This window comes from Megalobrama amblycephala, linkage group LG12 (assembly GCF_018812025.1).
Source record: "Megalobrama amblycephala isolate DHTTF-2021 linkage group LG12, ASM1881202v1, whole genome shotgun sequence".
Taxonomy (NCBI): domain Eukaryota; kingdom Metazoa; phylum Chordata; class Actinopteri; order Cypriniformes; family Xenocyprididae; genus Megalobrama; species Megalobrama amblycephala.
Window position 1 is genome coordinate 6,768,208 of NC_063055.1, and position 16,689 is coordinate 6,784,896.

The 16,689-nt window shown below is 37.7% G+C and overlaps 1 protein-coding gene across 2 annotated transcripts in view; it reads right to left on the bottom strand.

Annotated features, from left to right (window-relative positions):
• plxna3 (plexin A3) overlaps nucleotides 1-16,689 on the bottom strand; it is a 202,152-nt gene that overhangs the window by 179,177 nt on the left and 6,286 nt on the right. For both annotated transcript variants that reach the window (XM_048210619.1, XM_048210621.1), the window contains exons 2-3: nucleotides 9,084-10,368; nucleotides 916-1,098 (exon numbers count right to left, since the gene is read on the bottom strand). In XM_048210619.1, the coding sequence (XP_048066576.1) occupies nucleotides 916-1,098; nucleotides 9,084-10,268 (1,368 nt within the window). In that variant the 5' untranslated portion in view covers nucleotides 10,269-10,368. The remainder of the gene's footprint in view (nucleotides 1-915; nucleotides 1,099-9,083; nucleotides 10,369-16,689) is intronic.

Here is a 16,689-nt window from a genome sequence, read left to right on the forward strand (position 1 = left end):
CTTTGGGTGTGAGCACAAAATCTGTGGAAATTAGTAAAATAAAGAGCAATACGCGCAATTCCATGCCGAAATTCAAGCCCTGTAACACCGACAATATTCATCCGGAGAAATTGAAAAGAGTGAGTGAGGGGAGGTGGGTTTGTGTGTCAACTCAGAGAGATGAGAGAGAGAGAAAGCACAGCTGATATCATGTATCTATTCTGTGGAAAATGAGTGATGGATGGATGGATGGATGGATGGATGGATGGATGGATGGATGGATGGATGGATGGATGGATGGATGGATGGATGGATGGATGGATGGATGGATGGATGGATGGATGGATGGATGGATGGATGGATGGATGGATGGATGGATGGATGGATGGATGGATGGATGCTGCCTCTCCAAACTGTGAAAAAGCTAGTCAAAAATTATCTCTAGTATTTAAGTCAAAATAAAATCAAAACTGCCCCATTTAGCTTTTTAATTCACATTCACGTTCATAAGATGTACATTATTTTCAACTTTTAAAAAAAAACGTTTCCTTCTCTGCTGATGTCACCAGTCCATCTTACTAGCTCAAATCCAACAGCATGTCATAGAAATCACAAATCCATCAATTCCCTATGGATAAAAACAAGTCAAGTTCTCGCTGAGTATCCAGTTTCACTCTAAGATATGCCACTTTACAGAAGACTCATGGGTTGCACACACTGTTGACTTTGACCTTCCAATGTAGCATGTCATCACTAAAAGGTTTGAAGAATTTGTAACTGATTAGTCAGTGCACTTCAAATACATTTTAACCTTATCAACATGACCATCCATCACTATATTCCCAATCAACCAACACCAAAAAGCCACCAAAAGCCCAGGTGGAGACGATACCTCTGTAAAAGTCAGCGGTGAAACACAGAATGGTTATTTCTTACCTTCTTGAGGTGGCCACTGCGAGTCCCCACGAACACCACCGAATGATCTCCGTACGTGTACGCGGCCACGGACGCCATACCGTCAGTGCGGTCGTCAAACAGAGGAGTGCCTTCAATGACCCTCAGTCCTCCGAGAGGCTGGTTCAGAACCAGGCCGCAGAAATCATCGCCAATCTGCTTGGGCTACGAGATGAAACAAAAAACAACAAAGCATAATTAGTTATTATTTATAAGATTGTTTTTGTGTTCATGTTCTGGCCTGAAATAAGTCATGTGTAAAAAAAAAAAAAAATAGACACTGTGGTACATAAAAAATGTGATTTAAAAAAAAATAAAGTTAATAAAACAATGAATAATTAAACAGATGTATTATAAACAATGAATGTAAAATTAAAATTAAATATTTAAGATTCAGCAAAAATTACATTAAACGGTTAGCAAATATGTTACAGTGATTTAAAACATAAAACAAAAATAACATTTTAAAAATGAATGTCATAAAATGAATACAAAATAATAAAGATTCAGTAAAACAACTCTATCATGATTGGGTTAGCTATTCTGTTACAGTGAAAAAAAAATAATAATAATAAAAAAAAATAAAAAATAAAAAAATAAAATAAAATAAAATATTATATATATATATATATATATATATATATATATATATATATATATATATATATATATATATATATATATATATATATATATATATATATATATATATATATATATATATAAAAAAATCAAATACATCTACACAAGCAAACAAATATCCTGAAGGCATAACGAAAGCTTTCTCCAGCTGTCATCAAATCACAGCATCTGAGACAGAGAAGTGCCAGCTAATAGATCAGACAGAGAAGAGCCACCCAAACAGAGGCTGCGAAAGTGAGCCCATGGGGTTCAGACCAGGGGCTGACGCGCACAGACCGGTGAGACATGACATCATCCTGCAATCTACCTCACTGTCAGTGCTTTATCACTTTAGATGTGCTCTCTCCCGAAAGAGGCACCATTTACCCTCTGAGCGTCTCTGAAAAGCATTATTTCAGCGGAATTTAATGGCTGTCCACTGACACAAAGGAGAAAAACACAAGAAAATCACTGAATGTCACTTCACCTCAAGAAAATGTCAGAAGAGTTATTCAAAAATCAATTGCGTTAACTAACATCTGCAACATATCAATCGGCCGAACTGATGATGTCACCAAGCACCCAACCTAGTCCCCCGGTTCATCCCGGAGGTGAACTATTGACTCATTACCGGGCTCTCGGAGCTCAACGGAACACACAAAGCTCTTTAATCTGGCAAACAAAACAAAACAAATAATAAAATATTTAAGATTCAGTAAAAACAACTACATCATGAAGGGTTAGCAACTCTGTTATTGAAAAATCAATTGCGCAAACGAACATCTGCAACATATCAATCGGCCGAACGATGATGTCATTGAGTACCCAACCTAGTCTCCCAGTTCATCCTGGAGGTGAAATGTTGACTCATTACCAGGTTCTCGGAGCTTGACGAAACACACAAAGCTCTTTAATCTCACTTCCTCTGGACCCCCGGCCTCTAACGCACAAAAAAAAAAATCTGTAAAGTGCAGCACGAGGTCAGCCTAGCCTGTGGATGAATGACATCAGCTCGAACAGCAAGACGTTTTGCGGCGGTAATGACAAACTCAAAGGTGCTACAGCAACAGCTGAATTTTTTGGCACCTTCTGTTTGAATTCTTCAAGGCGATGGGCGTCTAGAGAGCGTGCCGTTGAATGATGATTTGGGGGGGGTAGGCTGGTCGAACGGCTTGTTTTTGTGCATGCATATGAAGGGTAAATGTATTAAACGAAGCATGAGCTTGCGGCAGACATGCACGCTCTCATAATAAGGCGGAGGTCTGTTGCCGTGCATGAGAAAAAGCTAATAATACACTACAGCCGCTGGAATCAGGAGCAGATTTGCATCAGTCATGGGGAACCCTGTTGTTGCACATAAAAACAACCACAGCCACTCCCCCCAAAGGAACGAGGTCATCGGCACTCGCCGTCTTCGCCCCATCTGCTCTGGCTGGGCCGCGAGGTGCTGTGCTATTGTTACCGGTGCAATTACAGCCGCGGACGCAAATTGTCCTCTCGTCTGGTTGTCCTCCAGGCAAGTAAAAAGAAAAAAAAAAAAAAACTCTCCTAGTTTGCTAATGCTTTTTTTTACATGGGGAAAACATTGCTACTGTAGCAAGACGGGATCTTAAGTTTACAAGCCCAGAGTTCGTAAATAACTACCAGACAACTAACATATCCAACGACATGCAGCAAAATGATTCAATATGTACACTAGGGTTGGCTTCAGTATCACAATACAAACTGATGGTACAAAGAGTGTTGAATATGCATGATAGATTTGCATAAAAAACACAAAAATTTGAAATCAAATGTTTTTGCAGATAAAGTATATCTTTAAAATGCAAAAAAGTCACAGAATTAACAACCAATTACAAATTACCATCAAAACGTGCATATTTTTCAAATGATTCCAAATCATTTCTTTGAATATTCCAGTGCATAAACATTATGGCAAAACTTTACAATAAGGTTTCATTAGTTAACATTAATTAACTACTTTAGTTAAATTAAACTAAGAATGAACAATACTTCTACAGCATTTATTAATCTTAGTTGATATTAATTTCAACATTTACTATTACATTATTAAAATCAACTGTATTTGTTAACATTAGTTAATGCACTGTGAACTAACATGAACAAACAATGAACAACTTATTAACTAACATTAAAGGGGTCATGAACTGAGAAATCAACTTTTCCTTGAGCTTTTTATATATAAGAGGTCATCGTACAGAACTGAAAACTTCCGTGTCCAATAAAAGCTTTTATTGACACCAGGCCCAGCGAACGACTTGTCCCGGAATCTATGACAGGTGAAACGCCGCCTCCGCAGAAGACATCACTTGCTTCTTCAATGCAAAGTTAGCCCCGCCCACTGGCGTGTTAGTGAGATGAGGAGGAGAGAAGAGCGACACATGACTAAAAATAGCATTACTTTTCAAAGGATTCTAATGCTAGGAATATGGTTACTTATTTTCAACAATGTGAATGTCTCAGTTGAGCTTTATTTATTTGTATTCCGTACATTTCACTGTGGATTCTTTGGTAAATCAATCGCATTTCGGCGCAGGCTTTGCAAACACACAATTTTTTTATTTTAGATATAGGTTTCGACAGTAATGCAACAACATGCAACTGTGTTCATTCTAATCCCTGATCTGATTTGTAATGATTCATGTACAGTCATATGTTCTTTGTCTATGTGTCAGTAAATCAAAACAGTGACTAAACTGTAAACTTCATGTTGTTTGTCTTAGTAGGATGAAAATAATCTGTTATTTAAACTGGATTAAATTATATATAGAAAGCGATCAAACGCTCCCTTTACAATCGCTGGAGCTGTCAATCAAACACCGCAAGTTAATCAGTTCTGGACTCGCGCCAATACACCCGTTTTATTTGAATCTCTTAGTTACATCGAGTTTGCACTGATAGCTATGATGAAAGCATTCGTTAGTGTGCCGAATTGAGTTGATCACTGCAATGACGAGATCACTGCTTTCATGCGCTGAACATGTCTGTGATCGTCTACAATGTTCATCACTGCAACCTTTCATGTCACAATCTAAATATAATGCTATAATCAATACTTTTCACAATTAGTTAACCTTGAGAGCTGTAATAGTAAAAATGTGCTAAAAGTTTTCGAGAGAGTAATACTTAGCTATTTCATTGGCAATGATATTAGCCAATCACAGCAGTGGGCGTTTACACTGAAGTCTTACAGCAGACACGCCCCTTAAAACAGAGCGTTCAAATAAGAGGGCTAAAATCATGGTAGGAAAAATGCCTTTTATTTCTAAATTTTTGATGTAAAAAGCATACTAACATTATAAGTGCACCCCAGGAAACATTCTAAAACAATAAAACAACGTAGCTCATGACCACTTTAATTATAAAGATTAATATAATTGCTTATTGTTAGTTCATGTTAAATACATGTAATACATTAACTAATCTTAACAAATGAGACCTTATTGTAAAGTGTTACCAACATTATACATAATAATTTAGCAATAACTATTAACTTATTACTCAAATTGACACACGCAAACATGAATAATGGCACAAAAAGCTGAATTTGGCAGTATAACCTTTCTTAAATGCACCCTTTATTCCTCGGCCATGCATGCTCAGCATTTTGTTTTAAGAATGTGCATGCAATCAACGTTAGGCTAGCCTTTGTAACATGCTGGATATTATAGAAATAATAATCGATTATTACATTTCATAATCAATCAAATTTTCATTCTAAAATCATCCATTGATGCACACTAATAGATCATTTTGCTTTCAGGTAGCAGAACATTGTCATAAGGTACTGAAAAGTGCAAAATACTGGTATTATACCATGGACCTTTTGACACCAACCCTAGTGTATGATAATTATCTACAAAAATTATAGAATGCTTAAACCCTAGGTAATGCATAATACCTAAACTTTGAACAGAGATGATGTAAACACTTTTTAATCGCAGAAGAACCTTATGGCTAGCTTCAACGCAGATAAATAACATAAAATCATAAGTGTGATTTGTCTTTGCACACTTAATTACGCGAGACAAATATTAAAGATTCATAAATAAAGCATCAAGGTTTCCTAGAGACAGACAGTGTGTGGTACACTTGACTGGTTTAAAATGTCAGTGGCGTATTGATTTTGATGTCTAGCCATCACCTTCTTCATCTCTCACATAATAAGCTATTGCTTCCTACCCTGTCTGGTTTGAATAGATTTTTCATCAAAGATACATTACATCAGATTAAGATGTGCAATCATGTTAGACAGTTTCCCCTACACAGGCATTCCTGAAAAGTCTGCAACACGTCACAATTAGGTCAATGGGAATCATGTATAGCATCCCCCAAATTAGTTTTTCAGGAGCAACAAAAGAAATAAAATGGAAAACAGACTACAGACTGAATGTCTGCAATTACGTGAGCACAAAAAGTCTTTGTTACAGTACAGGCACCTATAATGATACTGATATAAGCTTTAACAACATGATTTAAACAAGAAGTGCATCTTCCTGGGTCAGCACAGAAATAAGATTCAAATTAACCAATCAGATTTTAGGGTATGAGGTTTCAAAACATTATCGACCGCTAATTTGTTTTCTCTCTCTCTCTCTCTCTCTCTCTCTCTCTCTCTTTGATTTTAGGGCTTGGATATGGTTAGGAGCATGATTAGAGATTAAGGATGCACCAACATGAAAATTCTGACCAATACCAATAACTATTAATTACATTTTCGTTCGTTCGTTCGTTCGTTCGTTCGTTCGTTCCAGACACACAGACAGAACGACAGACAGAACGACAGACAGAACGACAGACAGAACGACAGACAGAACGACACAGAAAGACAGACACAGAAAGACAGATAGACACAGACAGACAGACACAGACAGACAGAAAGAAAGATAGATAAAACAACAGACAGAAAGAATAACAGACACAGACAGATCGACAGACAGAACGACAGACAGAAAGAATGACAGATACAGACAGATCAACAGACAGACAGATAGAGATAGATAGATCAAAAGACAAAACAACAAAGACAGACAGAACAACAGACAGACAGAACGACAGACAGACAGAACGACAGACAGAAAGAATGACAGACACAGACAGATCAACAGACAGACAGAACGACAGACAGACAGAGATAGATAGATCAAAAGACAAAACAACAGACAGACAGACAGATAGACAGACAGAACGACAGACAGATAGATCAACAGAGTCAGATATTTAGATAGACAGACAGACAGACAGACAGACACACAGACAGACAGACAGATAGATAAAACAACAGACAGACAGAAAAAACAACAGAGAAAGAATGACAGACAGACAGACAGACAGATAGATAGATAGATAGATAGATAGACAGACAGAACAAACGACAGAATCAATGACAGACAGATAGATAAATGATATCTGATTGATTGATAAAACAATACTGATCCAGGAACACGTCCTTTTCGACAAAGATTTCGCCAAGTAGGCCCTATTTCCAGATAATCACTTGCTGGTGCTGAAACAACATTCCTATCAAGCAACATAGTCCTCACCACTTCACAAACCCTAACCTTAACCCCTAACCACAATAACCCGCATGAAATAATACAATCGATAAGAATGTTGTTGTTAACCCCAACCCTCAGCGTAACCATGAACCTACCTCTAAAATCTGATCGGTTAATCAAGGAAGTGTCCTACTTAGGGCTGGACAATAATTCAATATCAATATATATCGCGATATATTTTTTTTCGATAACGGTGATATGATTTTTAAACACATTTCCGGTATTTCGATATATAACGTACATTACTGCATTTCTCTGAGGCGCAGCGGTTAGAAAGAGCAGAACGCGATTGGCTATTTGCGTGATGACGTACACCACATAGACACGCAGCCATCAGCCAGTGCTCAGCATATCTATTGGTTAATATGCTTTGTTTAAAATAGCAACGTGGAAAACAGACAGACAGAGTTCAGATAATGTATGTTTCAGTCGATGGATGCGCAAAACGTTACAACAACGATAATCAGAAAGCGTGGACAAAACAGTCACTCTTTGTAAACTGTTAACTGCGAGTGCCGTCTGCTCTAATGTCCAGTCATTTACGCCGTCATCACCCGTTGATAGCGCGCGAGTGCAGGTGAGACCTGAACAGCACACGCTGCTATCTTTGTTTAAACTAAACTCATTTAAGCCTTGCTGATTTAAACTTTCAAGAACAAGACGCGAAAGAGAGCTCGCGCGCTGTGAGAAGATTTGTGTGCGCTCATCCGAAGCGCGCACACGCTTATTTCAGTCAGCGCGCAAATACTGAGTTCTCTTTCAAGTCTTGCGCTTCGGCGGACAAATTCATACAAAAATTATGTCAACATGCCCGTCTTGTCGAGTATCCTAGCAAACATAGTCAGTTATGTCTTAAGACTTAAGTGAACGTATAACAGTCGAGAAAGACAGCGCATGTGTAACAGTAATATGTACTGGATCGTGCATGTCTTAAAGGGGAAAAAAATATTCCTGCTGCCTGTTTTTAAATGTTAAATCAAACAACAAATAACAAAGAAATCACTCACTGCTCTTGACTGAATAGTTTTTGTAACTTCAATAATGATTCATCTTTATTTATTTTATACAGTGAGGATAATATGCAGTGTTATTTTATATTTGATTACTTTATCCATTTTCTGTACCTGAAAACTACTGTTAGATACCTGAAAAACCTGAAAAGCACTGTTTATTTTATTTGAATATTTGCTTTATTGTACTTATTTGTGATGTTGCTTGTAGTTTGATTGTTTGTTCTTATTTTCTTTATTTTTATTTGACAGTAGTCCTATTTTTATGGTCACGGTTTCGGTACGGTTCAGTATGTGCTAATAGCACGTACCAAAACCGTGACCCTAAAACCGTGATACGAACCGAACCGTGAGCAATTTGAACCGTTGTACCCCTAGTGTCATCAACACTCAACAGCGTCCTTGCCCCAGCAATGTGTTTTTGTTGTTTCTCACTGTTTTTTTCTGTTTTTACTGTTCACAATCTTTATCTTGGCTGAAGCACTTTTGTTTTAATCTATATTAAGGATAATAAAATCAGCCTACATTATAGTTTAATGTTAAAGATATTAATATTACTAAAGTGATTGAGTCTTATGTTTATTTTTTATGTTTGTATGAAGGCTAAATATATACAAATAAAAGCTGAACATACATTTATTTGTACAGTTTTTTTTTCTAAAATATTATATAGTTTTATAGGAAGAGATTTCATAGATTTGGCAAATTCTTTTTTCAGACATTTGTAGGTACAGACATCCATTGTGGCTGTTCTTGGCAGTTTTTCTGAGGCTATTATATAGTTCATATCGATATTGGAATTATATCGTATCGACCGAAATTAAGAATTATATCGTGATATAAATTTTGTCCATATCGTCCAGCCCTAGTCCTACTAGGCAAAAATCACAAATGTTTGACATAAAACTGATTCAGAGTGAAAATTAATTCAAAGACTCACCGTATTAATACAAGGCAGCTCCTTGTTGAGCAACCACGGCAGAGACAGCTTTCCTTCCCCGCGGTAACACGACTTGATCCTCTCTCGCATGGCCAGGTTAATCTGGTGCAGTGTGAAGAGGCACAGGACTGTTTCTCTCGGTGGGTTAGCCCTGTTCTTCTGACCCTGGGAGAAGATCACAAACAGGACATCCTCATCCTCAGACAGGCCAAGAGCCTGGGCCAGAAACTTTCCAGGGCGGTGTTTGTAGGCAGCTTGAACAAGTCGATATTCCACACCATCCTTGGTGCACCCAAGCGGGAACTCGACGTAGGAGTAGAACTCAGTGTCGTTGGAGCACATGCGGACAATTTTTGAGGTGAAGAACTTCTCGCCCGTCGCGTCCACCTGGGTGAGCTGGGTATCCAGTTGCAAAGTGAGGAAATAGATGTACGTACGGCTGGAGAACCCATAAACGTAGTAGATGTCAAATGCTGGATATTGAGATAGAGTGTCTGAAGGTATCTTGATTTGTGAGGACACAAACTCATCTTGGTAGACCAAGCTAAACATGTTCACACTCTCCTCATCGACCACCAGTTTACGGCTGGATAGGGTTGGAAAATACTCAGATTTTCCATCGATGGCAGCACCGATAAATAGGCGACTACCACCTTTCTTTTTCTTCTTAATGTCTCCGTCATCATCGCCCACCACGACTCCAGCCATCCCATCTGGCTCTTTGGCTCCCGAGAGGTAGTGTTCTTTACGGTGATGTGGTTCACCAAGCTTGAAGAGATCTTCCAGCCGCAGGAACTGGCACACGCCCTGCCAGATGCTTCCACAGGCCACCAGACGGTTGCCAGCGTAATCAACCAGCAGCAATTTGTTGACGTTGTCTGTGGATTCCTGTTTCTGTGTGCAGGCTCGTACGCTGGGGGGCGGGTAGCACTTGGCGTTGTCCTCCACGGGACCCGTCTGGTGCGAACGCAGTTCGGTCAGATTGGCGGAGAGCTTGTAGACTCGGTTTATAGCGCCGACAAACACGTCGCCGGTCTTGCGGTGCACCGTGAGGTGCGTGAGGCTCGTGTCTTTAATCATGAAGCTTCCAGTGACTTCGGGGTGTTCCGTAGGAGTCATGGGAAACGCCATGATGGTCCCGGTCAAAACAGAGACGGTAAATACCAGCAGCCACAAGGACCTCATGATTCCAAACCTTCAAACGTGGGAGGGGGGAATGAGACGAAGCTCTTCCCTCAAGCTTATTCCAGGCTTTTTCTTCTTTTGCTGTCTCAGTGGTTCATGTCTACAATGAAAGAGAGAGAAATGAGAAAAAAAATGAGAAACATTTGAAAACGGATTATGCAGGCAAAGCAATGTCTTATCTTTAAAAGTTTAATTGCATTAAAGAGGTCATCATACTTTGCGATTTACATTTTTTTCCAAAGGCAAATTCCAAAGTGTTTTTGGACCCACTCTCTGACCCTTATAATCAAACAATTCGTTTCTTGCTGGTTTGCAATATAGTACAATATAGTGTGCTCTGCCTCATCCTTCAATAACAACCTCTTTCTAAAGCTGTAACACAACCAACGCTAAAATAAATCATGCTTCTTTGGAAGGATATGCAAAACTGCTAGTGCATTTTTCCACATTTTACTGAGAATTCATGTAGCTCAGACAACAGAGTAAAGTGCTAGCACTGCCAAGATCATAGGTTTGATTCCTTGGGAATGCATATGTAAACCTTCTTGTCTACCATAAAACATATCCAACTTCCTTTGTATTACCTCACTGTGATTGGACAGGCCAAGTTTCTGAACATCGAAAAAGCATTGTTGGTGTGTAAATGTGGATAGTCATGTGTTGCATGTACTCATCTTGTACACATGTAAAAGAGGCGTTTCTCACCAGGAATGAAGATATAAGATATAGAGCAATGAACTTTGACAATGGCTGATTTCAAAACCCAACAATCAGAATTTCAGCACTTCTGTCTGAGACTCAATTCATCCCTGCATGATCTCCATTTGGAGGCATTAGTGACTCAGAGTGGACTGTGAGCCAGTGCTTGACAGCTGGGTGAGGGGATTTTGGGGGTATGTATTGATCGAGTGGCTTCTGTTGGTGCCAGGCCTTGTCACTCCCACTCCTTTCACTCAATGGATTGCTAATAAACCTTTATGGTCATTGCAAGCACTAATCCCAAGCGCATTTGTTAATTAGGAAGCAGCCCTTAACTAGACAGCAAGAATAGGGATGGGAATCATAAGGAATTTAATGATTCTGGTTCTGATTCAGATTACACTAAGTGATTCTGGCTCACTCACTGTGATTTGGAAGAGAAACCCTCTTCAAATGCCTGTTGTCAAATGTTGATCATTCACTTCCAGTATTTAAAATAAAAAAGGAACTAGTTCTGAATAAGAACCTCTCTCGATTTTTGAACTCAAGGCCGTAACCATGTCTTGAACAATGGGGGGGGGGGGACCAATTTTTTGTAAAGCATAAATAAACAGAACAGTTAAGGAAATTCTAGGTCTAATTTTAGTTAGGAAATAATCATTTTTTAACAATTTGCAATTAACATTTGCATTAAAATATGCATACATGTAGGCTTACATGAATCGTACATGAATGTTGAGCATTACTGGATGTAACTCAGTTTTTTAACGTTTCTTTCGCAAAATATGTACCGTATTAAATGTTTAGCTATTTACATCTTTCCTTACTCTCTTTGTTAAATCGATGCTTCGCATTGAAATTAACACAGTAAACCCCGCCTACTTTGATTTGATTGGCCATCTCATTCATTTTGACATTGACGAGTGCTCTTAGACCACTGAGGCAGACCAGTTACCAGACTAAAAATTTAACTTTAAACCTTTTTGTCATCCTAATAACATACAGAGCACTGCGTAATGAAATGCAGCAGAGCAGTGCAAGAATTTCAAATATTGAGGGGACAATTTGGCCATGTCTAATTACTGGGGGGTGGGCTTGTCCCCCTCAATGTCTATGGTGGTAACAGACCTGTTTACACCTGAGCAAGACTCAAGATGACAGAGAGAAGACAGAAAGAACACAAAAAACACAGCAAGAGATCGTAGCACCATTTCATTCACTCTTGGAAAATTTAACAAGTGGTTTGCAGATCAAACACATCGGCCATTTGTTCAATCACTGCCTCCCCCCACTGGGCAGAACAGCAAGAATGAAAAAGGTCTGCATGGCTTCTGTTGTCTGTCTCCCTTTCTTTCTGTCTTTCTCTCCAAAGAGAAAGGAAGGGAAGGGTCAGGAAGGGCCACATTAAGCACACACAGGCAGAATAAGGCTTCACTTCAACCACAACCTAAGCACTACAGTTTTTCTGCATCTGGCAGGACTAAGGAGTCTTGCTTAAATTTGTCTCTGGAAAAACATATGCTTAAGCTACTGCCACAATTTTTATTGAAGTTTAAATACTGTAGCAGTGATAGAATAATATATCTCAATATTAATTCTCACTATACAGTGTAGCTATAGGTTCAATTAATAAAAAAGGCAGGTCATCAAAAGCGCAAACTATGTAATCTGTTTTTCTCCCATTGGATAAAAGCAAAGAAAACCACATTTTCTCTCATGCATTCGTCACCGATCCAACTCGCATTATAACAATTGTAGGGCCCTATGAAATCCGTTTTATTTTTTCCCAAATTCCGTTTTATTTTTTCCCAAATTCCGTTTTTTCCGTTTTAATTTTTCTGGATTCCGTGTTTTTTCCGTTTTATTTATTTTTTTGACTCCATTTTAATGGTTAAATTAAATTGTAGTAATCAAAAAGCATGTCTAATTAATTGAAATGATGAATCTTGTCCAATTTACCAACAATTTAATAAAAGTTTAACAAAAAACAAATGACATTTTTTTTAGGGCCCTATGATAAACGTTTTATTCTTTCCCCTCAAATTTTATTTTACCAAATTCTGTTTCTGGATTCCATTTTAATGGTTTAATTCTATTTTAATAATCAAAAAGCATGTCTAATTAATTGATTTCTTAAAAACAACAATATTTATTAATTAAAAATATTTTTATTAATTTTTTTTTTTTTCAGAAGTTCTGTTGTGTATTTAAATTTCAATCAAATGAACCATTTAACTTATCAACCAATTAAATTTTGTCTTTTAATCATGAAATTAAACTTTTTTGTCAAACAATGTGTTGCACAACAGAGCTTTACTGTTAAAATTAAAACATGGAAGAAACACAGATTATTGTTTATTCATGTTATAAATAGTCTTTTTGCGGTTTAATATTCACAGACACTAGTCTATATATACGATTTAATTTCAGTGTACTGACCTGCTTTTAATTCATCGAAAATTTGACAAATTCCGTGACATTCCGCGTTATATAGTAAATTCCGTTTTTATAAATGGATTCCGCGATTCTGTCCGCGATTCCGTGATCGCGGAAATTATAGGGCCCTACAATTGTAACACCTGAATGAGGATTTGCAACATATTAAAGTGGGAAAAAAAATAAAAAATACATCTGCAAGTTTCAGACCTAAAACCAAATTGAAAAAATATGTAGAAATCACAACTAGTGGGCATAAAGATGAAGTATTTACAACACAACTATTAAATTAAACCGAGATCTGCATAGTAAAACAAGAATTAATGTTGTCAAAAGTACCAACTCGGTACTAAAATTTTTTAAATTTGATGCTTTGAGTGCTGTTGAGCGGATTCGTAAAAACCTCTGATTGGCCACTGTTCACGCACTCAACATATACACATGTCTGTGATTGGCTACAATGATCAACGCATGGGAGCGTTTGAAAGCATTTTGAAAGCGGGAGATACACACGCGAAGTTTGAAAGCAGGCATCTGTCAGCGGACCTCTGTTAGACGCCTGCTTTCAAACGCTCACATGTGTATCTGTGTAAGCGCTCGGTGAAGAGCGGCACTGATGTCCATTTACAACATGTTTTTGAAGCGTTGATCATTGTAGCCAATCACAGACATATCTGATGAGCACGTGAACACAATGACCAATCAGAGGTGTTTACGAATCCACTCAACAGTGCTCAAAGCGTCACATTTTTAAAATTCCAGTACCGACTTAGCACCAAAGTCAATACTTTTGACAACATTTACAGGAATGATGTCAAGAATTACCCTGATGCCTTCTAATAAAGCACACCTCTGAGAGATTCCTGTAATTTAACATTGCAAACAATGCTGGGAAAAAAATAAATAAATAAATAAAATTAAAAGAAAAAAAAAATCACTGCAGCCTTCAGGTTCCTAAAATCTGAAATCCTTGCTCATTGTATTATAATGATGTATTGTAATACATTCCCTGATTTGCAGGAGAAGCTATTGAACAGCAATCACAGTAATTTCATTAGCACAGTGGAAGCCGGCTGGTGCCAGTGAAAAAGCTGAATGCCTAAGCAGAATGCTTGAACCCAGAAAAGACAGACAGAGAGAGAAAGTCACATAAGCGTCAGGGGGTATATCTGCTCAGATCTAAGCATTACTGTACATCTTAATAGCAAATTAGGCAGATTTCATAGTCGTTACTGTGTTTCTAGCTGTTTTCATAGTGCTAAACACACAACGGGTGGCCACGGAACTCTGCAAACACAAAAAAAATATCAAAATTAAATCATTTGCACTAAATTCCCCATCAAAATAGAGCACAGATAAAGCAAACATGCAATCTGCAAGAAAGAAGAAGTCGCAGAAAGCATTAGCGTCCATCAGCGCGCTGTCTATGCGCTGGTGGAGTTGGCAAATGTACGCCGACCCAAAACAAATATTTATTCGAGAATGTGACAGACGGTTTGGGCACTCTGCAATTTTTCAAAAGCGTCAATATTTCTGACAAACGCCCCCCTGTGACCTTTCTGCACGTCCTGAACTGTAAACAAGAAGCCGGGCGGAATCCTGATGAGACGAGCAGCGCTCTGCCCATAAAACAACCCGCTTCACATGCCAGTACGTGCCCGTGCGCTTTCTTTTTTTGATGGCACACGGGTGAAACGGACTCATCTATTAGCTTTGTTTTTTAACACTAATTTTAGCTCATTGCTGCCCCTCTTCATCACTGGTGAATTGGCACATCAATCAGTTTGGTCACTTGCTGGAAAAATAATGGACAATTTCAGATCAAGCCCTTGAGTCCAACGGCAAAAAAACTCAGTGAAAGCCAGTAGAGAGGGGCGCAATGATCTTGAGCAATATGAGAACTCGTGGTTAACGGTTCAGGAAAGAGAGAGAATCACACAATCACCTGACACGCTACAGTCGGGGTGAAGCAAGTGCCGTGAAATATCAATAACGCAGGAAATATTCATTTATTTCCGTTCACAGGGAAACAGCTACAAGTTGTGAAACCTGTCTGCTGTGCTTTGACAAATTCACTAAATGATTTTAAATGACACAGGCAGGTAATAACCCATACAAATATTTACCAGGGAAATCACAGTCTCTGTCAAAACAAGTAAAAAAGCACCAATGGAGAGAAAATATATTGATCCAAGGATCTAAAGCAGGGTTTTATATATATATATATATATATATATATATATATATATATATATATATATATATATATATATATATATATATATATATATATATATATATATATATATTTAGACACCTTGAGCATACATTTCATTCATTAATACAGTTTATTCACTATAGTTTAAAAACAAGATCTCAGAGATAAACTGTGTCAGAAAAGATTTATCTTAATTATGTCAGATAACACTTAAGCACAACATGGTCTGGTCAAAGTGTCTGAATAATTTATTTGAGTAAGTATAATGTAACTAACTGCATCACCTTAAAATAGTGTAACTGAAAACTGCCAAAGTTTTTGTCATGTGAACATTCACCCAAAATATAGACAGACAGACAGAGAGAGAGAGAGAGAGAAAAAAAAAAACATCACTAGTCCATCTAATCAAGGACTCACAACAGCACCCTCTTCTCCTCACTTCTGTAATGAGGGTCAACAGCTCTTGATTAGAACGAAGACGATTGGAAAAAGAAAAAAAAAAAATCAAAATTGCTTTTTTTCACAGGATTGGACACATGATATCACACATGGGTGAATCCACACGGAGACCGATCAGGCCAACAGGGAAGCATAAATATATATAGCCTATATCGTGACTAGAGTAATCTGGGGTGTTTGCTGAATCATAAATGCATAAATAGAAATATATTATTATTACATCTCCATTTTCCATGTAAAAGAGCACACCAACCACAATAATATATATATATATATATATATATATATACTTTTTATTGTCAATGGTGCCCCAGAACTGTTCAGTTTCCCACAATCTTCAAAATATCTTCCTTTGTGTTCAACAGAAGAAAGAAATTTATACAGGTTTGGAACAACCTGAGGGGGAGTAAATTACAGAATTTTAATTTTTAGGTGAACCATCCCTTTAAATAATGCTATAAAATATTTATCATGATGCATGACACTAAAAATATCTGACATGCAGTTCAAAAAGTGTCCTGTGTGAATAACTAAATCAAGCTCAGACAAAATGACAAACTCTCACTGTGGACTATGACAGATTTATGTTCAATGATATGGAAAATATCA